Raw genomic sequence first — 27,146 nt, forward strand, 5'->3', positions numbered from 1 at the left:
GCCTGGCTCCCTCGTCCCTCCGGCTCCGCCATGGTCTGCCGTCGACCATCCTACACCTTGGGACTCCACACCTCTGGCTTCGACTCCTCCCTCCGTCCCTCTGGCTCCGTCAGGCTCCTTCATCCCCTCGGCTCCACTTCAGTCCTCTGTCGCTCTGGCTCCACCGCGGCCTTCCGGATCCACATCTCTGCATCGGTCGCCAGAGCCATCAGTTCCGCCTAGGACCTTCGGATCCTCCCCGTCACCCTGGCTCTTCAGCTCTCCTTCTCCGCCTCGGGCTCCTCCTCCACCTGCTCCGCCACCGTTGCTTGGCCCCCTGGAGTCGGCGGCCATTCCTCCTCCATGGCGCCTCCCACCGTCGGCTCCACCTTGGGCTGTTATGGCTGTGGCCTGGGTCCTGCTGGGCTCCAGGTCCCTCCTGCCTCCTCCCTCCGTTGTCTCCCTCCCTGGCTACTTCCTCCATGGTCTCTGTCTACTGGACCCCTCCCGGGAGTCCGTCCTTCACTGGAACCTCCACCCAAGTTCCCAGCCACGCCTCCTTTTGTGGTTTATACGGTGCAAGGATGCACCTTCCGGGAGGGGGGAGTAATGTCACACCCCTGGACTCATTTAGTGTGTTTTTGCCCCTGTGACCCAGTTTCTGTCTCCCGTGTTTGTTTTGATAAGTTCCCAGGTGTGTCTAGTTTCTTCCCCATGTGTTCAATGTCCCTGTTAATTTAGTCATTCCACTTACCTGTGTTTCCCCAATTATCCTGTCTTTAAAGGTCCTAGTCTATTCAGTCTGTGTTTTTCTGGTCTACAAGTTACATACGTGTGTCTTCCTCCTGTTTCCATGTTGGATTTACCCCTGTGTTGGATTAATAAATTCTCTCTCGATTATTCTCGACTCCATGTTCTTTCTAGCAGCATATCGTAACACCTATACAATGTATTTTTGGCTATTGCTACGAATATACACATGCTACTTGTGACCGGTTTTGTGGTCCAGGGTCACATTTGTCCTTCTAAAACTTCCTGTTTCTGTATGAAATCCATGAATGTGTTGAAATAATATAATTCATTCATTTCATTTTTTTTTTTCTTTTTTCTCTCTCCCAAACATGACTGTTTCTCACCTTCTGTGTATTTTAGGTATGGTAAACTACAGTGAGGTTACTGGTTATCCACTGGTCCAGCACTGGAAGCTGCGGTCCATTATGTACCATGTGAAGCTCAATCAGTGGACCCTCTCCCAAGGTACAACACCCTCACTCTTCCATTTACATGGATGTATATATTGATAAAGTATTTACAACAAACATGTATGACCAAGTGTACAATACATTCGGTTGGTTAGGAAGATGTTTCAGGCGAGCTGTAGGTTTTTTTTAGTTTTTTGGTTTGATAGACTGGAGTGATCTCACTGAGGAGCCCTCACTGTAACAAATCAGTTGTGCTGGGTGAGTAATAAAGCAAAAATGGTGGTTCTCAGTGCTCTGTTGATACCAGATTGCATGTGTTTAAAACCGGGGAATTTAAAGATGAAGTTTATACCTTTTCGTACTATCCCAGCTTAATATTCAGAGACAACTATAAGTAAGCCATCTGTAGGTTGATTTCTTTGTAAACACTGTGATGCTATCAAAAAGGTACTCTGCATCCTGACTCAGGGTAACTTGTGGTCAGTTTGCAAACCTGGGCATGAAGGTCATGAGGCAGTGGAATATTGCAAAAAATGTTGTTATTATTGTATTTATTTATTCAGTTTGTGCAAGATATAAAAACATTATTTTGGTTTATATCACAGTTTGTTAACATGCAAACCAGTTGAGTTCTACTGTCTGACAAAAGTTTCAGAGGTCTTCAGTACTTAGGTCTGCACGATTAATTGAAATTAAATCAAAAAGGCAATATATCGTGATTAGGCAGAAGTTACGACTGTCATGTGTATTTTTCAGTGAAGCACGGTTCTGTGATCAGCAGTAAATCTCCACCAAAGGCCAGAGGGCAATCTCGCACGGAAACTCCAAATACACCTTGCAGAAGAAACCCAGGAAATCCCTATAGCGGTTGCTGAATAAACAGAAGATATAACTGCTTTTATTAATTCAACGTGACTAATTAAAATTTTTATTGTAATAAAATATATAATAATGCAATGCTAATCGACATAGCCTTTATCCCTGCTTAGAATACTATGAAATATCTTGCATGCATTATTCTGTGTAAGAAGCCACATCATCTTACAGAAAGATTTATTTCAAACACCTTACTGACATTATGAAGTGAGTTTGGAGTAAAAACTTGTTATTAAATGTGGTATTTTCATGTACTTTCAGCATTTACTACACAGAGCTGTAAATCACTGAGAAGCTACGCAAACAGCTTTTATAATCGCAGAACCATATCTTCGATTTCATAATCGTGCGATTAGATCATCTGCGATTATGAACACGATTTTGCGTAGCTTGTCAGTGAACTAAGGCTCTGTGTAGTAAATGCTGCTCCATCTGAAAGCACGTGATGGAGATTTACTACTAATCACAGAACTGGCTTTACTGACAAGATGCGCATGACAATCACATTTGATTAATCATGCAGCCCTATCAGTACTTTTGCAAAAGTACTGTACATGCAAACAAGTACTTTATATTCTAAAGTACTGCAGGGAAATGTAAATTATGTGATTAAAAGCTTACATTTAATTTTTGATGGATATTCTGTGTTGAAAAAAAAACAAAAACAATAACAATAAAAGTTTTTAAAAGGTCAGACATCAGCCTACACAAAAGCACTCAAGACCTCTTGTTGATTATCCTTCCCTTGTTTCTCCAGATAACATTCCACACGCTGACAGATCATGTTTTCACTCTTTCTCTTACCACATTCTGTTTTGTCATGTGCACTGCAGTATGTGTAACTTTATTGAAAATGGACAACAAAACCAGCAATAAAGCTTTGACAATAAATCTTTGAACACTTCACACGTATTGTAGCTTCACTGAAAATAAGCATGCAGCAATAAAGTTTTGCAGTTTTCACAGCTCAACGTAGTTTGTATTTTTTTCTTTTGTTTAAACTATAATGCAGCGTCTGCTTTTAATTAAGATGCATTTAAAGATTGAAGTGAAATGGAATGTAAAGTTTGATGTGATCTCTCACACAACTTAATGACTCATTCTTTTACCTTTCTTCAGCCTTCAGTTCAGCAGTTCATTCACTGGAAGGGGCCACTCTGCGCAGTGATTTTGTGTCCATTTTAAAAGACTTTGGCAACCATTTTATCCAGGAGGCAGTGTATGGCTTTGAGGAATCCTGTACCATATGGTATCCCAACAAGCAAGTTCAGCGCCAGCTGTGGTTGGAGTACCAGGATATCAGCAAAGGTAAGCTATACATATATATTAAATTAAAAAAAGATTTAATTTGCTGCTTTAGATCATAATACATTGGCTCTCATTCACTAATAAGTGCATACAAGTTGCATACTGTGCACAGATGTATGTTTGTTTGTTTGTTTTGTAAATAGTAAGACTTATTTTAAAATTACGTATTGTATTTATGATAAAAATATTAATAATAATTTGACTTTTTTAACAGTTGCTTGTTTATTTAATAGTAGTAGTAGTAGTTGTTGTTGTAGTAGTAGTAGTAGTAGAAATAAAAAAGTGACCCTACAATATTTATATTTAAATATATTTAATTTGTATTTGAGTTATAAATATTATCCTAAATATAGAACAAATGTGTTACCTTATTGATAATTCATGTTTTCTGCATGAACACACATCGGTTTTACCCGTAGTTAGTAAATGAGAGAGATCTAATCTGCTTTTATTCTGCTTTTATTCTTTTTGATGCACTGTTTTATTTTATTTTTATGAGGAGATAAACAGAGCAAAAATATTTTGCTGGTCCATAAATTATGCAAAGGTAAATTATTTAATATTTATACTTGCTAAATAAATAAAATATTGTCTAGTTATGCACATACTGTGGGAGTTTGGCCCGGTGCACCCAAAGTTTGGTTTTGTCATAATGTAACGTCCATTTTGGAGAGGATGTGGACAGGAGCTGAGGAAGTAAAACTCAACACAGCCCTTGGGAGGTTGGTCACATCTGTTCAGCCAATAAAAGGGGGCAAGGGCAGATGTGAGAAGGCTGCTGGCTGGCTAAAGCTGAATGCAGGCCAGCGCTGCTCCGTACTCAGGAGGCCCCTGGGCAGGCTCACCTAGTTTTTATGCTTCAGCTCCACTCAGCTGAGCCCATATACAGGTGCTGGTCATATAATTAGAATATCATCAAAAAGTTGATTTATTTCACTAATTCCATTCAAAAAGTGAAACTTGTATATTATATTCATTCATTACACACAGACTGATATATTTCAAATGTTTATTTCTTTTAATTTTGATGATTATAACTGACAACTAAGGAAAATCCCAAATTCAGTATCTCAGAAAATTAGAATATTACTTAAGACCAATACAAAGAAAGGATTTTTAGAAATTTTGGCCAACTGAAAAGTATGAACATGAAAAATATGAGCATGTAAAGCACTCAATACTTAGCTGGGGCTCTTTTTGCCTGAATTACTGCAGCAATGCGGCGTGGCATGGAGTCGATCAGTCTGTGACACTGCTCAGGTGTTATGAGAGCCCAGGTTGCTCTGATAGTGTCCTTCAGCTCTTCTGCATTCTTGGGTCTGGCATATCACATCTTCCTCTTCACAATACCCCATTTTCTATGGGGTTAAGGTCAGGCGAGTTTGCTGGCCAATTAAGAACAGGGATTCCATGGTCCTTAAACCAGGTACTGGTAGCTTTGGCACTGTGTGCAGGTGCCAAGTCCTGTTGGAAAATGAAACCTGCATCTCCATAAAGTTGGTCAGCAGCAGGAGGCATGAAGTGAGTCCACTCTTTGTGAATCTCCCCCACATTTTTGAATGGGTTTTGTTTCACAATCCTCTCCAGGGTGCGGTTATCCCTATTGCTTGTACACTTTTTTTCTACCATATCTTTTCCTTCCCTTCGCCTCTCTATTAATGTGCTTGGACACAGAGCTCTGTGAACAGCCAGCCTCTTTTGCAATGACCTTTTGTGTCTTACCCTCCTTGTGCAAGGTGTCATAATTCGTCTTTTGACAACTGTCAAGTCAGCAATCTTCCCCATGATTGTGTAGCCTACAGAACTAGACTGAGAAACCGTTTAAAGGCCTTTGCAGGTGTTTTGAGTTAATTAGCTGATTAGAGTGTGGCACCAGGTGTCTTTAATATTGAACCTTTTCACAATATTCCTATTTTCTGAGATACTGAATTTGGAATTTTCCTTAGTTGTCAGTTATAATCATCAAAATTAAAAGAAATAAAAATTTGAAATATATCAGTTTGTGTGTAATGAATGAATATAATATACAAGTTCCACTTTTTGAATGGAATAAGTGAAATAAATCAACTTTATGTTATTCTAATTATATGACCAGCACCTGTATATGTACAAGGTCATTTAGGACAGAACTTATTTGGAAAGACAACAAAAGTGTGACGCTAACAGATGAAGAGTCACTGGAGATGGGCTAGACGGTCTACAGAGTGACTCAGCCAAGGATGGTTCAGTTTCTATGCTTATGGCTAGTTTATCAACAATGCTTTGAACTTTCATGAAAGTGCAGCACTGCGAACATGAAAAAGTGCATTGTGATCCACACAGACATTTCTTCTGGAAATAGGCACCAAGGTCATCCGACAAGGCATAGAGGCCTCAGTCTGTACTCTTCTATTTTCAATGAAAACTTAAGGTGAAAGAGATGAGAACAAGGCGAAATTGAGGGCAAAATTAAAGCTGTGGGTGCTCTGGAGTTTGATCATCTACTCTCATTTGTGTGTCATTTGTGCAAGTATCTTTTGTTGGGGTTAGAAAATCTATATCTGAGGTGTCTGTGAGAACTCCATGTTCTGCTAAAAGAATTTTGTGTTAAAGCAGTAATGATCTTTCTTGGAAAGACCAACATATGTGATCAAATTTGTCAGGTCAAATGATCACTCAGAAGAAGAGGTTTTTAAATAGATTCTTCCAAGAACAAATGATGTGAGATGTGCAATACACATTCATTAAATAGTTTGTTTGATTGTTTGTTCTTTTAGGGCCATCAAAAATAATGTGTTCTGAGATTAATATTTTTAATAGTTTAAATATATATATATTTGTGGTAAAATAAAAACTGTGTGTGTGTATGTGTATGTGTGTGTGTGTGTATATATATATATATATATATATATATATATATATATTATATTATGTGCTATAATACTGTAACCCTATTAAATGTTTAAAATGATGGCACAAATTTTATTGTAATGTTGAAGGAATAGACTTCTTTATTTTATTCTCAGAAATTTATAAAAAATAAATAAAAAAATAACAGAAGCCTTAATACAGAACACAATATCTGATTTATATATTCTTCTCAAAACACAGTGAATTACTAACCTTAGCCTATGCTTTGTCATCCTAGGTTATCCTACTTGGTGACCTTAACATCCAAGTTGATACTGTCTGTTCTAATACTACTCAAATAAGGACTGAACTGGACTGCTTTGATTTTATTCAGAATGTTAATTTTCCAGCCCATACTTATAGCCATACATTTGATCTGGTCTGTACATCTGGTTTGAATAATATCTCTGTCAATGGTCTGGCTATTCCTATCCCTGACCACAAGCTTATTACTTTTGACTTTACATTAATCTTTCCAGCCGAATGCACTGATAATATAACCATATCATATTGTCATGTAAATGATGTTGATATCAATACATTCTCTGCTTCTGTTGCTTCCTCTGCTACTCCTGAAGTTTTAAATTTTACCTGTCCATCTATGATTTATGATATGTACCATTCTCTTATTGCTAACATCTTAGATGAGTATGCCCCAATTAGAACCAGGTCTGTTGTCCCATGTCTCACTCCTCTCCTTGGTGCAGAATTTGCACTATGAAAGCAAAATTCCATTTTCTTGTTTATTCTAACTATAATAAGTACTATAAAACTGCCTTAAATGCAGCCCGCTCTTCTTGTATGTCCATCATCATTAACAAAGCTAGTAAAATAGGCCTAAAGCACTATTTAGCATGGTATACAAACTAATTCAGGCACCAAACCATAGTATCAACCAACATAAATCAGATGATTTTCTTGCACCACTTTTAGGGAAAGTCGGATGCTTTATGTGAGACCTTTGGTGAGGAACTGACTATTTGAGAAACTTAGCCTACCCAAACTCAGTCTACCCAGTCATTATTTTTACCTGGACAAATCCACCTCTAATTACCGATTTAATAAAGAATCAAATTCCTTTTCAAGCTGGATAGACCCTGTACCTACTTTCAACCTGAAACACTGTACCTCTGTTATTTCTGCCACTGTCTCACACCTAATCAACATGTTATTTCAACAACTTTTATTTCTTCCACTGTTCCTATTTCACTCAAGACTGCTGCTGTTACCCCTATTCTCAGAAAAAAATAATAATTTGGATCATATAAATTTATCTAACTACCGTCAAATTTCTAAATTGCCATTTGTATCAAAAATTAAGGAAAAGGCTGTTGCTTCTCAGCTGCAGTCATTTCTAGCCCACAACAATCTCTTCGATATATTTAAGTCTGGATTCCGCTTACACTAAAGTACAGAAACTGCTCTAGTAAAGGTTGTCAATGATCTTTTACTCTCTGGTGACTCAGACAGTTTGTCAATTCTTTTGTTACTTGACCTCAGCTCAGCTTTTGATGCTGTTTGTCATAAGATATTACTCTCTCACCTTGCAGAGTTCGGCATCTCAGGCTCTGCATTATCCTGGTTCTCCTCGTATCTAACAGATAGACAATACTACATCTCACCGCACAATTCCAAATCACTCATGGTCTCACTCAAACAGGGTGTTCCTCAGGGTTCAGTTCTTGGACCATTATTATTCATCATATACATTCAGCCTCCTGGCCAAATAATTAGTCGCCATGGTTTTAACTATCACTGTTACGCTGATGACATCCAGATATACATACTGCTTGTCAGCCAGATTCTACCCATTCGATAGCCTCCTTATCTTCATGTGTCAGTGAGTTAAAAGTCTGGCTACAATCTAATTTTCTTAGCTTGAACTTCAGTAAAACAGAAAACTTAAGAATGAAGTAAGAATGAATAAATAAATAAATAAATAAATAAATAAAACAAATGTTTCTAGTTTTTATATTGGCTCTATTTCTATTTTTCCATCGGCTGCTGTTAGAAATTTAGGTATCATTCTAGACCTATCACTGACCCTGGATGCCTACATTAGCAAACTCTCCAAAGCTGCTTTCTTCCAGCTATGTTGAATTGCACAACTTCATCCTTTCTTCAGTAGAAAAGATGCGGAATCATTAATGCATGCATAATGCATGCACATTGCAAAATGATTCTGCTCACCTTTAAGGAACTCAATGGTCTTGAACCTTCCTATCTTTCTGACCTACTCTCTCCCTATATTTCCTCTTGCTCACTCTGGTCTTCTTGTTCAGATCTTCTTTGCGTGCCTAGGTTCTGCTTATCTTCAATGGGCGGCAGGTCCTTTTCTGTCACAGCACTCAAACTTTGGAACTCACTCACCTTGGCACTCAGAACAGTTACCTCCTTCAGTAAATTTAAGTCAAAGACTTAATTGTTTAACATATTTGTCTAAACAACACTATCACTAAATAGCATTGTGTATTTGTCCCATTTGTAGTCTTTCCTATGCTTTTATTACTTAATTTGTGTTATATGCAACTGCATACTTGTAAATGGACTGGGTTTATTTATTTAAATTTGGGTAGAAACATTTGATAAATGCATTACAATTTCTTCTTGTAATATGCAGAGACAATTACAATGTATATATTTTTTCTTGGTTGTGCTTTGTGTGTGATGTTACTGTGGTGGTGTCTCCACAAAGCTTCTTAACTATCTTAACCAGCAAGATTAACTTGGCTGACTTGGTTCACCATCTCAGCACTATCAAGCATAGATCAGCCTGGACAAGTATGGAAATATATGCTAGTCTTTTCAGCAGGGGAGAATAAGTTTCAGTGCATTGGTGTTCCTCTAATTTATCATTTAGCTAACAATTTATGCAAAGCAACTTTGGACAGTACACTTATTATATATTTTATAGTTTTTTTAGCAGTTTATGATAAAAAGCCACAACGGTTATTGTTCAGGGATCACCCATTGTTAGATTTGTACCTACAGGATATATATATATATATAAACACACTTTTATGATATTCCCATTTATTTTGCAACATTTTGATCTTCATGAGATACACACTAACATCCAAACATTCTATTAAATACATTTAACCACTAATTGTCATTAAAAAAAAAGACAAGTGGCAGTTAGCTGCAATTCATGTTTACAAGTGTAAGACCGCATACTGTACATGTCCAACCCATCGATCATAAGAAACTAGAAGTTTTTCAACTTTACACACTGAAAGCCAGCAAAATGTATTTAGTTTAATTAATTTTTTTCATAGACGTGTCAAAATTAAAGCCTAAATTGAAATCCTTTCTAAATTGAAAATAATTTGACCCTTATCACTGGCACATCTTCAACTCAATATCTCTTCCTCATAATGTCTTCAGTGAATTATATTCAAACACCCTCTTAATGTTCATGATCTTGTTGTAAGAGCTGATCTACTCACTTTCTGCCATCTGTCCCATCTGGTAATTATAGGTGCGGTCAATGCTCAGTGTAACTTAACCTCAAAATATAATTCATTCTGTCATCCACACTCAGGTAAAGTGTTTAAGATCAAAGATATCCCCGCACTCATCTCATCTGTATGATAAAAAGTCCTTGTGAACACAAAGTATGTCACACTTTATTTTGAGGTTCAATTCTTGTTATTAACAAGCCATTTATGAATTTTGCCTCAATAAACTAGTAATTTGCTTATTTGCTTATTAATGGTTAGTAGTTCTTAAATTTAGGTATTGGGTAGGATTAGGGATGTAGAATATGATCATGCAGTATATGTGCTTTATAAGTGCTAATAAACAACCAATATGTTAATAATAGGCATGCTAATAAGCAACTATTTAATAGTGAGAAATGTTCCCTATATACTAAAGTGTTACCCAAAGTACTTTAAAAACACAAATCACAGAACTTTGAGGCAGTATATACAAAAGTGACAGGAAGCCTCTGTATATACACACAGTCCCTTAAAAGGGACGATTCGTCCAAAAATAAAAGTTGTCATTATTTATTCACTTTCACATTTGTTCCCAAACAGTATTTATTTATTTTTCCTTTGGAACACTAAAGAAGATATTTTGAAAAATTGGGTCCAGTGTTGTTTGTACTTCAAAGCATTTCTTTGAAAAGTGGTAAAAGGTAAAATAATATGTGTATGTTAATGAGTGTCTGATGAAGATACACTGCATGGAACCCAATTCTACACCACCTTAGGCTTTTCTCGATTTCCAAGTAGCCCAAAGCATTCAGATATAAATTGAATAACTTTTTAAATGCTTACAGTTTTGTTGAAACAGCCTCTCCAAGCCATCCATCTTCACATTGGTATTTTTGGTATCTTCGGTAAAGTCAGATAAATAATGGCCCTCCCCTCGCTGCTGTTTCAGCCTAATAACTCCAACACCATGGTTTCCCTTGGACAAAACGGCCACTTTGCCTTCTTTCCAAGGACATCACCTTGCAGTTCACAAGAACGTTAGCTCTTCTGACGGATGGCTTTAAGTCAGTTTTCCTGCATTCCTGAAAACTCCATTATTCTTAATTTTGCTAGCCTCTGACATGTCCACAGACACTATAACAACACTAAATGTAGCACTGAAACCAAATGTAGCACTTTTTAAAAAAAAAAATATTAATTGGTTTTTGAAGCGTTTCTTTTTTTGTTTTGTTTTTAATTTCATGTCATTTAGTGACATTTACACTTGGGTTCCATAAATTAGTGGCGATTTGTGATCATGACCCCCTGAGTCAATGTCAGTGTTTCTAAGAATGCAGGTGAATGCAGATGCTGGGTGCTAGGCAGGTGCTTGTGGACTGCTGTGAGGCAGAGAACAGATGCAGGGCAGGGTTTTAATACCCCCTGTGACTCAGCTAAAGGTCCTGCTCTTTGGGTATGGGTAATGAGCTCTCTGGAGACTTGGCTGGTAAACCATATTTGTACCCTTGCCCCAAATAGCACAAACCTTTCCGGAGCTGAAGTGTGCCACCTAATCATTTTTGAATGTTTGGGGGGAAACGTCGACCGCACAGCTTATGAATATTCACAGACTGGCTGAGGGAAATTAAAAATGTTGGAATGATGCCTCAGCAAAAAAAAAAAAAAAAACATATGAAACGCACAAATTCAGATGTGAATGTCACTTTTTTTTAAACTTTTATGAAATGTGTTAGCCTACTTCTATAAGTTTTTATTATTTTACTTTATTTTATTATAATTTGTTATGTATAACTTTTGAGAGTTGAAAATATATAGATTTTTTTTTATTTCCCACTTGTGTGAGGAAGAGTTTTTGTGTGTAAGGTTAGCATTTATTTCGTTTTGAATTTGAAGAGGCAAATTGAAATCTGTGCATCATACCAGCAAATGGAGCATTTATCCAGTTCTAAATGTCATTTTTAATAAATAGTAAGTCTTTTAGATTAGGACTCACTTTCTTTCAAATTAGATAGCTTTCTCTTATGAGAATGAACTGACGATATATTTGTTTGTTTTTCAGTGAATGTACACCCTGGACTGCATTTCCTCTCAAGAGCAGATTAGAAGAGCCATTGAGAAATTAATTTTTAATGTATCTTTGGTTTTGAAACTTAAAAAAATAAAAAAATAAACAGAGAGTACGGCTTTACAGTTTACAGATCAGATTGATTCTCTCCAAACTTTTATGTCGAATAAGTATTTAAACTTTATTGCAATGTCTCCTCCAATGCTCTTGTAAAATTCACTGAGATATATGTAAAATGGCTTTTTGGGGATCAGCAATACTAAGAGTATAAGATATGACTTGATGATCAATACATTATTGATAGCAGGACCAACTCAACATCATAAAATTCTGAATTCAAGAGATGAAATATAGATTTTACAAATAAGCTGTGCTGCAAACAGGGCACAAAAAGACACAAGAATAGTTTTTCTGACAGCCATGCTCCCACCTCCTCCATCTCCTACACGACTTGTACTGTATGCTCTTTCTTGCCAATATGCAACCCAACATGTTCTCTTTTACTTTTTCTCACTCTTATACTCTGTTTTTTTTTTCTCTCACTCTCATCTTTCTCTCATTACATGCCCTGTATGACAGCGAGGTGGGAGGGTAACGGCCGAGCACAACCCACCACTGCAAGTGGGCACTAGTGCCTGTGGGTGTAGGATTGAGAGAGGGGAGAAAGGGATCAGGAAACCTGGGTAATAAAGAGATTCTTACCCAATGCCTGAGGATGTGTTTCACAGTGGGGGGATATGTGCAAGGAAGAGAAAACAATGTTTATTATTATATAATATATAGACATACACTACCGGTCAAAAGGAAGAAATACCTTTTTAATATTTTTGAAAGAAGTCTCACCAATGCTATGTTCACTATTGCTATAATATTGTGTAAATTGTGTAAAAAAGGGAAGCCAGGACAACATATCACAGTCACTGGAAACACCAGAGACACAGCCCCTCTCACCGGACACATTATCCCTCTCTCCAGCATCTCCACTTCTGTGCTTCTCACAGAAAATGGAGGAATTGGTGTATGCTGGGACTAAACTCTCTCACTCATTCGCTGCAAGCCCGCAAATATCACCAAAAAAACGGCGGGCCCCCCAACCACCAAAGCCTGTGGGCCCTGCTCCTGTGAGAGCTCTCCGACCGCTGCCACAACGCCAGGGCCCAAACCCTCCAATTAACGAAATTAACACCAAAAACAACTGATAGCAGCTCTCAGTGATATGTGTCGGGTCCCCGCTATAATAGCAGCAACATTCACAAATGTTTACAGAACAAGCGGGAACCCAGCGTGCCTGTAGCTTTCTATATTTCAGTTTTATCACGTGATAGAAAGTCTAAGGTCTTTTCAAGCTCAAGGGCAAACTCATCGAATCTGCGACCTATAATGCATCAAACTAAGATTGATATAAAGACACAAAGACCTGCATTTAATTTGGTATTTTTAAACATTCGCTCACTAAAAAATAAATCATTTCTAATCAATGACTTTTATAACCACAAACAATCTGGATTTTATGTTTCTAAATGAAACATGGCTAGAAGACAGCTGCAGTGCAACAGTCCTCAATGAAGCAGCCCCTCCTAACTTTACTTTCATGAGTGTCTGCAGGACTGTTAGGAGAGGTGGAGATGTAGCTGCTCTATTTAAAGATGTCTATCAATGCAAGCAAATGTCATTTGGTCAGTACTTGTCTTTTGAATATCTAGGGATTGTGCTGAAAGGTGCTCCACGCATTCTGTTTATCATTATTTACAGGCCTCCAAAATACTCTCCAGCCTTTGTTGAAGAGGTCACAGAAATGCTATCAATGATTTTCCTCAGAGTTTGACTGTTTTTGCTATTGCAGGGGATTTTAATATTCATATAGATAATGCAGAAAACAAAATTACAAAAGAAATGATAACGGTTCTAAAACACTTTTGACCTGATTCAGCATGTGCATGGACCCACACACAAAGGTGGACACACTCTAGATTTAATCATCAGTAGGGGTCTAAACATTTCATCCATTGTTATTAAGGACGTAGCACTATCTGATCACTTCTGTATTTTCTTTGATATATTGATCTCTGCTACCAATGAATCTAGATCTGTCTCTGTCAGAAGGAGATGCATTAACGATAACACTAGTGTGCGGTTTATGGAGGCTATATCTCTAACACCAAGCATTTCTGCAGACTCTGTTGATATTCTCCTTGATTCCTTTAACTCAAAAGTTAAGAATGTTATTGATGATATTGCTCCAATAATAGTCAGTAAGAAAACAAACAGACAGAAATCAGTTTGGAGAAGATCAACAGCAGTTCAGACTATGAAAAGACAATGCAGAAAAGCCGAGCGGGTGTGGCGGGAGACGAAACTTGAAATTCACTATAGCATTTATAAAGACAGCCTTCATGCTTTTAATGTGAAACTAGCCACAGCTAGACAGAATTTCTTCTCAAACCTTATAAACAGTAACTTAAACAACACTCGTACTCTTTTTGCCACTGTTGAGAGACTGACAAACCCCCCAAGTCAGATTCCCAGTGAAATGCTCTCAGTTACCAAAAGCAATGAGTTTTGCTTCCTTCTTTTCCGAGAAGATCATTAATATCAGGAAGGCAATTAGCACATCCTCAAGTAATGCAGAGGTCAGACAGATCTGGACGCAATATCAAAAAGATACTATGTCTATTTTTGAAGCAATTGATAGCAAAATTTTGGAAGAAATAGTGCAGCACCTAAAATCGTCAACCTGCGATCTTGACACACTTCCCACATCTTTTTTTCAAAAGTGTGCTTAACTGTTTAGAAGCAGATCTCTTAGAAGTGGTGAACGCCTCACTTCTTTCTGGGTCATTTCCAAACTCCCTGAAAACTGCAGTTGTAAAGCCCCTCCTGAAAAAGAGCAATCTTGATAACACCATTCTGAGCAATTATAGACCAATATCTAATCTTCCTTTTATAGGCAAAATTATAGAAAAGGTAGTTTTTAATCAGCTGAACAAATACTTAAACTCAAATGGATACCTGGACAATTTTCAATCTGGTTTTCGACTGCATCACAGCACAGAGACAGCGCTAATTAAGATAATAAATTGATATTCGCTTAAATTCTGACTCTGGCAAAATATCAGTGCTGGTATTGCTAGATCTCAGTGCTGCGTTTGACACTGTCGATCATAAACATACTACTAGAGAGACTGAAAAACTGGGTCGGGCTTTCTGGAATGGTACTCAAATGGTTCAAATCATACTTAGAAGGGAGAGGTTATTATGTGAGTCTAGGAGAGCATAAGTCTAAGTGGACGTCCATGACATGCGGAGTCCCACAAGGCTCAATTCTGGCACCGCTCTTGTTTAGCCTGTATATGCTCCCACTAAGTCAGATAATGAGAAAGAACCAAATTGCCTATCACAGCTATGCTGATGATACCCAGATTTACCTAGCCTTATCGCCAAATGACTACAGCCCCATTGACTCTCCTCTGCCAATGTATTGATGAAATTAATAGTTGGATGTGCCAGAACTTTCTTCAGTTAAACAAGGAAAAAACTGAAGTTATTGCATTTGGAAACAAAGATGAAGTTTTCAAGGTGAATGCATACCTTGACTCAAGGGGACAAACAACTAAAAATCAAGTCAGGAATCTTGGTGTGATTCTGGAGACAGACCTTAGTTTCAGTAGTCATGTCAAAGCAGTAACTAAATCAGAATACTATCATCTAAAAAACATTGCAAGAATTAGATGTTTTGTTTCCAGTCGAGACTTTAGAGAAACTTGTTCATGCCTTTATCACCAGCAGGGTGGACTATTGTAATGGTCTCCTCACCGGCCTTCCCAAAAAAGACCATTAGACAGCTGCAGCTCATCCAGAACGCTGCTGCCAGGATTCTGACTAGAACCCAGAGAATCTGAGCATATCACACCATTCCTCAGTTCCTTACACTGGCTTCCAGTTACATTTAGGATTGATTTTAAAGTACTTTTACTCGTTTATAAATCACTCAATGACCTAGGACCAAAATATATTGCAGATATGTTCACTGAATATAAACCTAACAGACCACTCAGATCATTAGGATCGAGTCAGTTAGAAATACCAAGGGTTCACACAAAACAAGGGGAGTCCGCCTTTAGTTACTATGCCGCCCGCAGTTGGAATCAGCTTCCAGAAGAGATCAGATGTGCTAAAACATTAGTCACATTTAAATCTAGACTCAAAACTCATCTGTTTAGCTGTGCATTTGTTGAATGAGCAATGTGCGATGTCCGAATTGATTGCACTGTATTTTACATATTCACTATATTCTATGTAAAATCATTTTCTATTTTTAACTGTTTTTAAATTCATTTTAAATACGTCAATTTTAAATCATTTCCAATGTTTTAAAATTGCCTGTTTTATGTTTTTAAAATTGCTTGTTTTATTTTTGTTATTATTTTTCTTCATGATTATTTTACCTTCTTTTATGTAAAGCACTTGAATTACCATTGTGTACGAAATGTGCTATATAAATAAACTTGCCTTGCCTTGCCTTGCCTTGCCTTGCCTTGCCTTGCCTTGCCTAAATATTTAAATAATTTACAGAAGCTTTTTCAATACGAAGCACCAAATGTGTTTTCAACATTAATAATAAAAACCATTATTATAAATTGAGCACTGATAATAATAATAACTGAGCAGCAAATCAGCATTTTAGAATGATAAAAAAAAAAAAAAAAAACATTTGACACAAATGACTGAAAAAATGGTTGATGGAAATTTAGCTTTACCATCAGAGAATTACATTTACTATTAATTAATAAATAAATTACATTTATTTCTTACATTTATTTATTTTAAATTACATTTATTATACAGATTTATTATACTGTATTTTTGTTCCAGTAAAAGCAGCCTTGGTAAGCATGAGATACTTAAAAAAATAAAATAAAAAATTATTATTCCGAACATTTGACCAGTGGTCTATTATCCATTACATATTAGTTATATTATAAATATTCTTATTAAATAGTTTAACAGTTATATTCTTTTTTCTTTTGTGATTAATACTGTGGAATAAATTTTGTCAAATACCATCATTGCAAGACTATTAAATAAAATGTTTTATATATATATATGAGAGAGCAAGCTGATTAAAAGATTGAAAGAGTGTAGAGCTACTCTTTTGGCCTGAGCTGCCATAAAAGAGCTCCCTGGAGCTGCACATCTGCAGGGCAGGAGCTCAATGCCTGCAGTGGTGCAGGAGCTTGATGAATGAGCTCTGGGTGCTCTGCTGTAAAACAATTAAAATCAAAGGGAAGCAGATGTCTGCACTCACTGAATATCTTCATTGGGGGTTACAGAATATTACAATTCAGAAATCAGTTTTGTTCAGTAGTGGTCTCAGAATTGTGGCTTATCATATGAAATTGTGAGTCTGATATCAATGCTTTGCAAAAGCAAGTTCACATTAGGCGAGCTGGGTCATCATGAAGACAGAGCGGAACAAATTTCTGTAAACCATTTGTGTGTAAATTGTCCCATTAAACTGAATGTGACTATTTAGGTATGAATGGATTAATGAGCGGCGATTCATAAAGCTGATTTAAATAGAAATTTGTTCTGCTTAGGTTTCATGAATATGGTTGGCAGAATGGAAATTTTTCAACATCAGAATAATCATACTAGTCATGTCCTGTGTATTAGGTTAGTTTACATGCTCCATGGCGCTTGCACAGGTGATGCATGTTCGAATCTTGACTGTTGCTGCCCCCCCTCACCCCCCCACCCCCACCAAAAAAAAATATTCTTAGGTTTTTTTGTGGATACATTCATATATAATACTTAGGCTTCACATTTTCAGCTAAGTTATGAAAAAGCATTTTTTATGGAGAGAAGAAGAGAGAAAGGACAGGAAATGATCAATGATGAGAGGAGGAGAGAAAGGGATCAGTAAATGTCAGTAGCTGTGGACCTGTATGAGAACCACAAAGGAGGCATATTTTCCTCAGTTCTTCAGCTCCTGAGGCTTCAAGACACACATTGCAAGTCCCTTTTCTGTGTGTCAGTCAACGATCAATCTTGATATTGCCCTTATCTGGGAATGAGAGCGAACAGAGCTAAACTACAGCTAAATATAAATCAGCCGCGTTCCTGATGACTTAATCGACCTTAGGGAGAAGCATTTCAGCCATGAGATCATCACTAGCTTCAGGCTTAAAGAATCTGAACATCTTAAATCTCCACTCATGGCTGTTTTGTGTGATATTTGTCAACTTTTTGGCCCTTTTTAAGAAACAAAGTTGATGGAAAATCCCTTTTTCATCCGTTAAGACCAGTGGACCAGTGATGGTATTACATATTATAAGATTTAAACCACAAGAAAAGATCAGAGCAGTTCTGAATGAGGAGTTTAAAAGCCTAGAGGTCACTCCCAAAAGAAAACTTTGGTAATTTTATTCCAAGCCATGGATTTTTTTTTGACATCCCCTTTTTCCCCGTTGATCTTATTAGTGCTCCTGAAGAGCAGAGAGAAGTGGACTGAGGTTTGGTGAAGGAGCATTAGTTAGAGGTCCTAACCTTTAGCCGGAGATAATTCAGATTGTCCTTCAACTGAAGAGCAAAACCACCTTGAGCCCTCTGGATCTCTCTCGAAACGTGCAAAGAACGCATTTGTCTTTGGCATTTGAATTCCTGTATTGCTGAATTTATGATCACCCAGTTTCTCCTCTCTCTCAGTCTAGTTAATGTAAATGAACAGATGAGCCACAGAACAAATTTTCAGTCTTGTTTTGACTGTTAGACCACAGATGGTATATGGGCTTCACTCCAAATCACACTTTTAAGAAATATGGAGATTTAACAAGATTCCCCGAACTTTAGGATGACGCAGCATCAAGAATTAATGATGCAAACATCACAAATACAGAATCTTTAGAAATACATAATCTGGTTTTGAGTGTGACTTATTTTTTTTTATTTTATTTTTTTTATTTTTTTTATTGTAATTGGCTGTACAGTAAGTCATGTTTGTTTTTTACTTGTCTTTGTTTGCATACAGAAATTGTGTGAATGTATTAAGGCATATTTATTCATTATTATTTATTTATTCTGGCAGCACTTATTGTCACAGTCTTCAGCTGGGGTGCCCAGGATGGCCACCAGATGACTACCAGATGACACTGTTTTCTGTGAGCACATGGCTTGTGTTTGTGTTTGTTTGGTCCCATGTGCTCTCTCCCCTATTTTCTGACCCCACCCATCTTGTTACATCATTATTGTTTTAGTTGCTCCACCTGTGTCTCCCTCGTTAGGTTCCCTATTTATTCTCCTGGTGTCTGTAATCCTGTGCTGATCTGTTGTTTTCTATTGTGGTGTTATGTCTGTTTATAGTACAGTTTCGAGTCTGCCTGTTTTCCCCCTCGGGGTTGTTTTTGTTAGTTTTGTTTCATTTTCTTATTAAAAGAAGGACCCTTCTGCCTGCATTTGAGTCTTCGCCCCTTTCTCACCGTGACAGAACAGATCAGCCAGATTGAAGACTCAGCGGCAATGGGAATTTTTTTATACTCAGCTGCCAGACAACAGAGAATCCAGAACCTGGCCAATGGGCCACATCCCTGCCCACAAGACAATCGCCCCTTTGGGCTGTATGCGGAAGATCTCTTCTATGTGGGCCAGGGGCTAGGGTTTGAGGAAAGCACCCTCATCCACCTGTTTCTGGCGGGCCTGGATGAGCCTGTCAACTGGGAGGAGCTGGGGGAGCTGGATATGTGGTCCTACTGGGAGATGGTCGACCACATCATCTATCTGAAGGAGGTGGAACTGCTGGAGGGTGCCCCCCTCCCAGTCTGGGCTGCTGTTCCAGAACCTCCTCAGGTCGTGCCGGCTACTTCCAGGTTCTTGGGGTCATTCTCTGGGCACCTCGGGCTTAGACGCAGCATGAAGGATCCTTCGCTGATGTCGGTGAGGGAGGCAATGGCCTCTCACAAGGTTTCGGAGGCGTCCTCTCACAAGGTTTCGGAGGCGGTGGCGGCGTCCACTCGCAGTTACCCCGAGGCGGCGGCGTCCTCTCACAAGGTTTTGGAGGCGGCGGCGGCGTCCTCTTACAAGGTTTTGGAGGCGGCGGCGGCGTCCACTCGCAGTTACCCCGAGGCGGCGGCGTCCTCTCACAAGGTTTCGGAGGTGGCGGCGGCGTCCGCTCACAAGGTTTCGGAGGTGGCGGCGTCCCGTCCGCTCCTGCTCACAAGGTTTCGGAGGCGGCGGCGTCCGCTCCTGCTCACAAGGTTTCGGAGGCGGCGGCGGCGTCCGCTCGCAGTACCCCTGAGGAGGCGGCGTCCGCTCGCAGTTCCCCCAAGGCGGCGAAGGTGCAGTGCCCCCCCGTGGTGGCTGAAGAGGATGCCGTGTTCCCAGAGGCGGCAGACGAAGCTGCAGTGCCACCCTCTCAGAAACGGAGGAGGAGAAGGAAGGCTTCTTCTGTCCTTCAAGGCCTGGATGTCTTCCCAGATCCGGGTGCCATCCCAAAGCCGCCCAAGCTTCTTGCCCTGCCGGGGCCACCCTTGATGTCAGCTCTACGCCGGCTGCTCACCCTGCCGGCTCCCTCCTTGAGGCAGTCTCCACTCTTGCTGGCTTCCAAGCTGCCGGCCCCGCCCTGGCACCTTTGTTTACCTCTGTCTTCAGGCCCTCTACCACTACACGGGCCTGGCCCGCCATCTCTTCCCCTGATCCACCTCCGTTCCACCTCCCTCTTGGATTTCTGTCATTGGAGCGTCTGGAATCCGCTCCTTAGGGGAGGGGTTCTGTCACAGTCTTCAGCTGGGGTGCCCAGGATGGCCACCAGATGACTACCAGATGACACTGTTTTCTGTGAGCACATGGCTTGTGTTGTGTTTGTTTGGTGCCATGTGCTCTCTCCCCTATTTTCTGACCCCACCCATCTTGTTACATCATTATTGTTTTAGTTGCTCCACCTGTGTCTCCCTCGTTAGGTTCCCTATTTATTCTCCTGGTGTCTGTAATCCTGTGCTGATCTGTTGTTTTCTATTGTGGTGTTATGTCTGTTTATAGTACAGTTTCGAGTCTGCCTGTTTTCCCCCTCGGGGTTGTTTTTGTTAGTTTTGTTTCATTTTCTTATTAAAAGAAGGACCCTTCTGCCTGCATTTGAGTCTTCGCCCCTTTCTCACCGTGACACTTATTCTAATTAGATGTCAAATAATTTGAGCTATAATATTCATCTACACCACAGTGTGATGTGGAAAAAACATTATTCTTCTATATTGAAGCAGAGGAGGAATAAATTCATTTTTTATAGTTTCTAAATAGTATATTAACTGCAGTTTATGAGCTAGAAAAATCTACGGTGTGTGGTGTATGGAAGCATATGGGTAGCAAAATTCTTTTTTGAAATGTAATATGCAAAATGACAATGCAGTATGTAAAATGGCAATGTATTTCTGTATTTAAATTCCCATACCATATGTGCAACATTTAGTGCAAAATGAAAATGAAAATTAAATTAAATAATTTACATTTGCCATTTTCTACACTAGTTTTAATACATCAATTAAAAACATATTTTTTTGATTTTTTATGTTTTGAAATTTTAATGTGATTTTGTTTTACAAAATGTTTTTAGATATATTTAACATGTCCAAGCAAAAACTGTAGCAAAATTTTTATTTAAATGCCATTTTGCCTAAATGCATTTAGACTTACGGCTAGGACACTTAAGATTGCATTTTCATCATGATACTGCATGATAATTGTAACAAAATGCAGTGTGTATTTCAAAATGTATTTTGACCCAAATGTGCAGCAAAATGCTTGCAAAAATTGTGATTTAAATGTCTTTTATTTTTCTTAAATGCATTGACACTTACACTTAAGATTTGAAAATGCATTTTGAGCCGATCACGACACCCAACCTGTCAATTATTATATCAAGGCGGGGCTCAGCAACAAGATGCACAATAGGTCAGTATTTCCCATTAACCAAACGCTTTTCACCTGCCTCAAGATCTCACTGTTTTACACTCCAATTGAATTTTGCTACCCACATGCTTCCATAGTGGTGTGGTTGTGAGTGTGTGCATTTTTCAAACATATACTCGTGCATTATGGACTTTGCAAATTAATAGGCCGTTTGTGTGTGTGTGATCCTGTGCGTGTCTGTCGGGATGCTTGAATTGCTGTGCTAAATGAAAAGCGATGAGCAAAGTGTGCAAGGCTTTTTATCAAGGCCAGTAGTACTTTGAAGTGTGTCTTATCAACACAATCCAGTGCTGTGATTGGCTGACACTGATCCATAGTTCAACCATTGCACTGTGAAAATGGATTTCCATTGGCATTCTTCTGCTTCTGTAGGCAAAAAGATGCTTTGAAATGTGTGAAATAAGACAGTATTGAAAGGTAAGATTAAAGAGCCAGAGACTGCACAAAATAAATAATTTATTTAAGTCATTGCTACTTGGCTAATTAATGATAGACATGGCTTTAAAAAACAACTTTGTTTTTTCTTCTTCTTTTGCCTTGCAACATTTTAGAAACTTTTCCTTCCTGTCAATGAGTTTATATCTCTGCAGAGATTTTCGATTGTTTTATTTTTATCTAATTGTTTTACTTTCTTTGCAATAACAGGTCAAATATGCGAAAACCTGTTCATATTTATGACATAAAAGTAATACATATGAAATTGATATGCTGACATATAATATCAATTCTTGTAAAAAAAAAACATGAAAACATGAAATGTGAATTCTGATTTAAAGAAGTCAATTATGACATGAAAAAACATAAATATGACAAATCATACATCATAAGTCATTTATGGGATTAAAAAAAATGAAATTATAATAATTTCATTATATATATAAAATTATATATATATATATATATATATATATACATACATACATACATACATACATACATACATACATATTTATTTATTTATTTATATGTCATAATTTTATACCTGAATCTGATAATTTTTCACTATTTATGTCAGTTGTATATCTTTGTCATAATTTTGACTTTTTATGGCATAATTTTGACTTTTTTGACATTATGACTTGCATCATAATATTCACATTTCATCACAAATCATCTTAAATATGGCTATGTACATCATGCACGGTGTCGTGGAAATGGGCTTTCATAAAATATCAAATTGTCAAACTATATCTTTAGGTTTTCCTAAAGTCCTTTCCCATAAAAAAAGAAGAAAAAACAAAAAGTTGTCTAAATAGAAAAAAGGGCATACAAACATTGCTTTGAAGTAACTTATTTACTATCGCAAATGCAGCTGCAAAGGCGACTCATATTGGCTTGATTGGTAATCAGCAGCTTTAAAGAACAGACGAGCAAGCACCATTTAATTTCAAAAGAGTTAAGAAGAACAATCTCAAAAATAATTACATCATATGCCAGACATATAAATTGCATCAGGAAACAAGACCTGTGGCTAAGATGACTCTTGGTGAGTTCAACAGAAGGACACTACACCAGATAGCTGCTAAATGTCACCGTAGCCTTAGAATTTCTACAAATTCAATCAGCAACTTTGTGACCTTGTCTTAACAAAAACTACATTGTGATCTAGAATTTATGGCAGTGCTGCCATTCAGAAACCTCTTGATTCTGAGGCCGAATCGCAAAATCTCATAACCTCATAACCTGACTCAAACCTGGACCCAAATGGAAAACGTAATATGGTTTTATAGGTCATCTTTCACACACTTTTCAACATCTGGACTGGTTTATGTGCAGAGGAAGCCAAAAGATATCCACAATTACCAACTGTTACACATGTTGGGGCATCTGTAATGGTATCGCCAGCCAACTCAAGGGAGTCCTTTGGTCCAGTAATTGGTTTACATGGCTGTATGGTATAACGGCAATGCTCACATAAGGCCATCTCAAGGAACAATGTGCAAGCTGTAAACAGCATTCTCATCTTGGGGGTCCCAAGAAATATGCCCCCATATAAGTTCATGATTGGTTTAATCAATGCTACGATGCAGTCAAACACATTCAAGCTGTTCAAAATATGATTTAATATATCGTATGGTGTTTTCACAGTGCAAACGATTTGAAATACTGTATAAAAAATGATTGTGTAAATTATATAGCGTCATTATGATGATTAAATAGATGATTATTTCAAGGGAGACCTTTTAAACCAGTGATAAATCGGAGATTAGGTACAGAATGCTAATAGAGGTTAAAGGGAAACTGCTGTCCGATGTTTGGAGCTGATGATCACAATCATGTCAGAAAGGTCCAGCCACCCGGCGGATCTCTTCTAATTTAATCATAATGAGCGCCGCTGATTCTTCTTTCCAAATTAACAAGGGGATTTATGTCTTTGTGTCTGACTTAAGCCACCTAATGGATGTCCTAATTAATACAGAGCAATAAAAACAGGACTGCAACTGGCAGTGAGCGGTAGTCGCCGAGGAAAAAGAGGGGAAAAAAGTGGAAGAAATGAAAGATCAAGAATTTTTTTTTTCACCTTCATTTTGTGCTTGGATGCAGCTAAATTGCCCTCTTTTGTTCATTGTCAGTACTGCAGCCTCATTTAGTAATGGGACAGTTCAAATGTGCTTCAGGTGACACTCTCCAGTCCCAGCGTCCCATTTTTAGAACCTTATGAAACCTTGTTATGTCAGAATGTGCTTAAATAATCTTTCGATAGCATAATAATTATACCTGGAATTCCTACAATGCAGTTGCACTAGTCCATAACACCCAACTGACTTCATGCTTCCGTCCTACAGCCTGCATTTGCATACATGTGAACATTTTTGTGTGTGTGGGATGTGCATGTGTCAAAGCGTTGATCAGCTTTAGTACCAGCCAACACACAGCTGGTGTTAATGGCCGGGTGAGAGTGGGTGTCATATCTCAGAGCTCAGGATGATGCCAACTGATTTCATTAGATCTAGTGATCGAGCGCACCCATCACTTTCACTGCCAGATCTCTGCTTTCTGACAGATAGCTGTCAGCTGCAAAAAGCCATGGGGTCTTTGATGACATTGTGACTCAGCTGATTACCTAATTATGTGTTATGCAAAAATTTAAATTGCATTCATGCAAATCTGGTATTTGAAAGATGTGATGTATATTTTGTTTGCTTGAAGGGATAGTTCACAGAAAATTAAAAGTTAATTTACTCAACATCATGTTGCAAACCTGTATGACTTGCATATTTGGAGGAGAAAAGATGATTAGCTGAATGTTTATGCTGCTGTTTTCCATACAGAGAAAGTGGAAGCTTCAAAAATTATCAAAAGCTAAATAATTCATAAGGCCATTTTACATGTCTTCTGAAAACATATACTAGCTTTATCTGAGGAACAGATTGAAATTGAAGTTTTTCACTTATATATTGCATATTTCCTGAATAATTTCATTCCAAAAAATGATAAAATATTTCTGGCTGTTTTTTTTTACTTGAAAGCTATTGTTCATTGTTCACTTTTTATGGAAAAGAGCAGCACATACATTTTGCTAAGCCTCTCATTTTATGTTGACAGAAAAAAATAAAGTCATAAGAGTTTGGAACAACATGGTGATAACATCATTTTCTTTTCTTTTTTTTTTGGGGGGGGGGGGGGGTAAACTATTCCTTCAAAAGCACTGTATTGTTGTATCTATAACAAGACTTGATTACTGTGACCTTTAATTTATGGATATTGCAGTTTAATCAAACTTACATTTTCAAATCTTAGATATGCTCTTAGATATATCCCCAAGGAACAATTGCTCTACTTTCAGTGTTAGTTATCTTAAATGTATTTATTTACAGCGTAATTTGATAATCAGAAGCCAGCATAATCCACTGATGGGAACGTTTGACATCTATGCTGCAGTTTTGAATTTTAAATGTTCTCTGTGCCAGTCCTACATTGCTAAAATCAAAATAGTCTAGTACTGTAGCTACACAATGGTTCCTGTATCTCCATGCACTTTTCAGAGTGCTGTCTTGTTGTGACTTGTTATTATTTCTGACATCATGATCAGTCAGTCTTTGTCTATTTTAAGCTCTGTTCTGTGAATGATATTTTGAAAAGTGTCTACCTGAAAGTCAGTCTGCTGGGCACAAGTAAATGTTGAAGTGAGTCTGAAGCCATTTACTCTGATTGATCAATGTGTCAAAATCCTAATTCTGTGAATTTTGTTGTCTTGTCATAATTTATTTCTGAAAGTAATGTGGTGACTCAAAAAGTTCAACATAAAATCAACATAATTGTGGTTTAAACAGGGTTATCTGTTGTCAGATCTTTTTAGATTAAATCTTTTTAACGTTTAATCAAATTCATGAAAATAATTATAGAGTGAAACTGGTTTATAGTGAATAAATATTTCGTTTGTTGGTGGTCTTATACATATATGATCATACTTCAGTTTGGCCTTTTTCTTTGTGTGTTAGAAATTAAAGTGGTTTAGCTTTAGAAAATAAAAAAAACAACTTAAACTGGAGTTGCCTATGAAAAAAAAAAAAAAAAAAAGTTGAGTGTTTTTGAAATGTGGTGTTTCAACCACGCACACTGCTCATTTTTAGCTCAATTTGTGTGAAGCACTAATCCAAAACAGCACTTTTCCAGGGTGCCAGAAGAACCTGGGAGTGTTACCGTTGAGCGTCTGTTTGTAAACTATCATTTCATCTATGCAAGGCAGCAATAATAATAAAGCTAATTGGCTGCTTGAATTTGAATTTTAGCACAGTTTTACAACATTTCAGTAGAAGTGTTAAGGATTAAATCATACATAGTGTTGTGATATATAATTGACAAGAATTCTCAAGAGAACTAGACGGTCACTGGAGTGTAGAATAAACTGTTGTTGCATATAAAATCAACTGAAGTATACACTACCGTTCAAAAGTTTGAAGTCATTGTTTGTTTTGTTTTTAAATAAAATTAAAATAAACAAATAATGATTTGATTCAGCAAAGACAAATTGCCAATTGATCAAAAGTGACAGTACATTTATATTACAGAAGATTTCTATTTGAAATTCTGTTCTTTTAAACTTTAGTTATCAAAGAATCCTGAAAAAAATCTGTTTCCACAAAAATATTAAGCAGCACAGTTGTTTTCAACATTGATAATAATCAGAAATGTTTCTTGAGCACCAAAACAGCATATTAGTATGATTTCTGAAGGATCATGATACTTAAAACTGGAGTAGTGAGCTGAAAATAGCTTTGCATCACAGTATTAAATTATATTTTTAAATATAAGAAAATAAAAACAGTTCTGTAATAGTTATTATAATAATATTTAACAAAACTGAGCATGAGAGTCTTCTTTCAAAAACATTAAAGAATCTTACAAACCCCAAAATGTTGAACAGCAGTTTCTATGAATGTGTCTAGACTTCTAGGACATAATTGTTTTAGAAAAGTTAAAGATATT

The 27,146-nt window shown here is 37.5% G+C and overlaps 1 protein-coding gene across 1 annotated transcript in view; it reads left to right on the top strand.

Moving 5' to 3' along the window:
• LOC109056344 (astrotactin-1-like) overlaps positions 1-27,146 on the top strand; it is a 228,090-nt gene that overhangs the window by 148,596 nt on the left and 52,348 nt on the right. The window contains exons 15-16 of the mRNA XM_042719157.1: positions 1,132-1,236; positions 3,177-3,365. Coding sequence (XP_042575091.1) covers positions 1,132-1,236; positions 3,177-3,365 — 294 coding nt within the window. The remainder of the gene's footprint in view (positions 1-1,131; positions 1,237-3,176; positions 3,366-27,146) is intronic.

Source organism: Cyprinus carpio, chromosome B2 (assembly GCF_018340385.1).
Source record: "Cyprinus carpio isolate SPL01 chromosome B2, ASM1834038v1, whole genome shotgun sequence".
In the NCBI taxonomy this organism is placed as follows: Eukaryota; Metazoa; Chordata; class Actinopteri; order Cypriniformes; family Cyprinidae; genus Cyprinus; species Cyprinus carpio.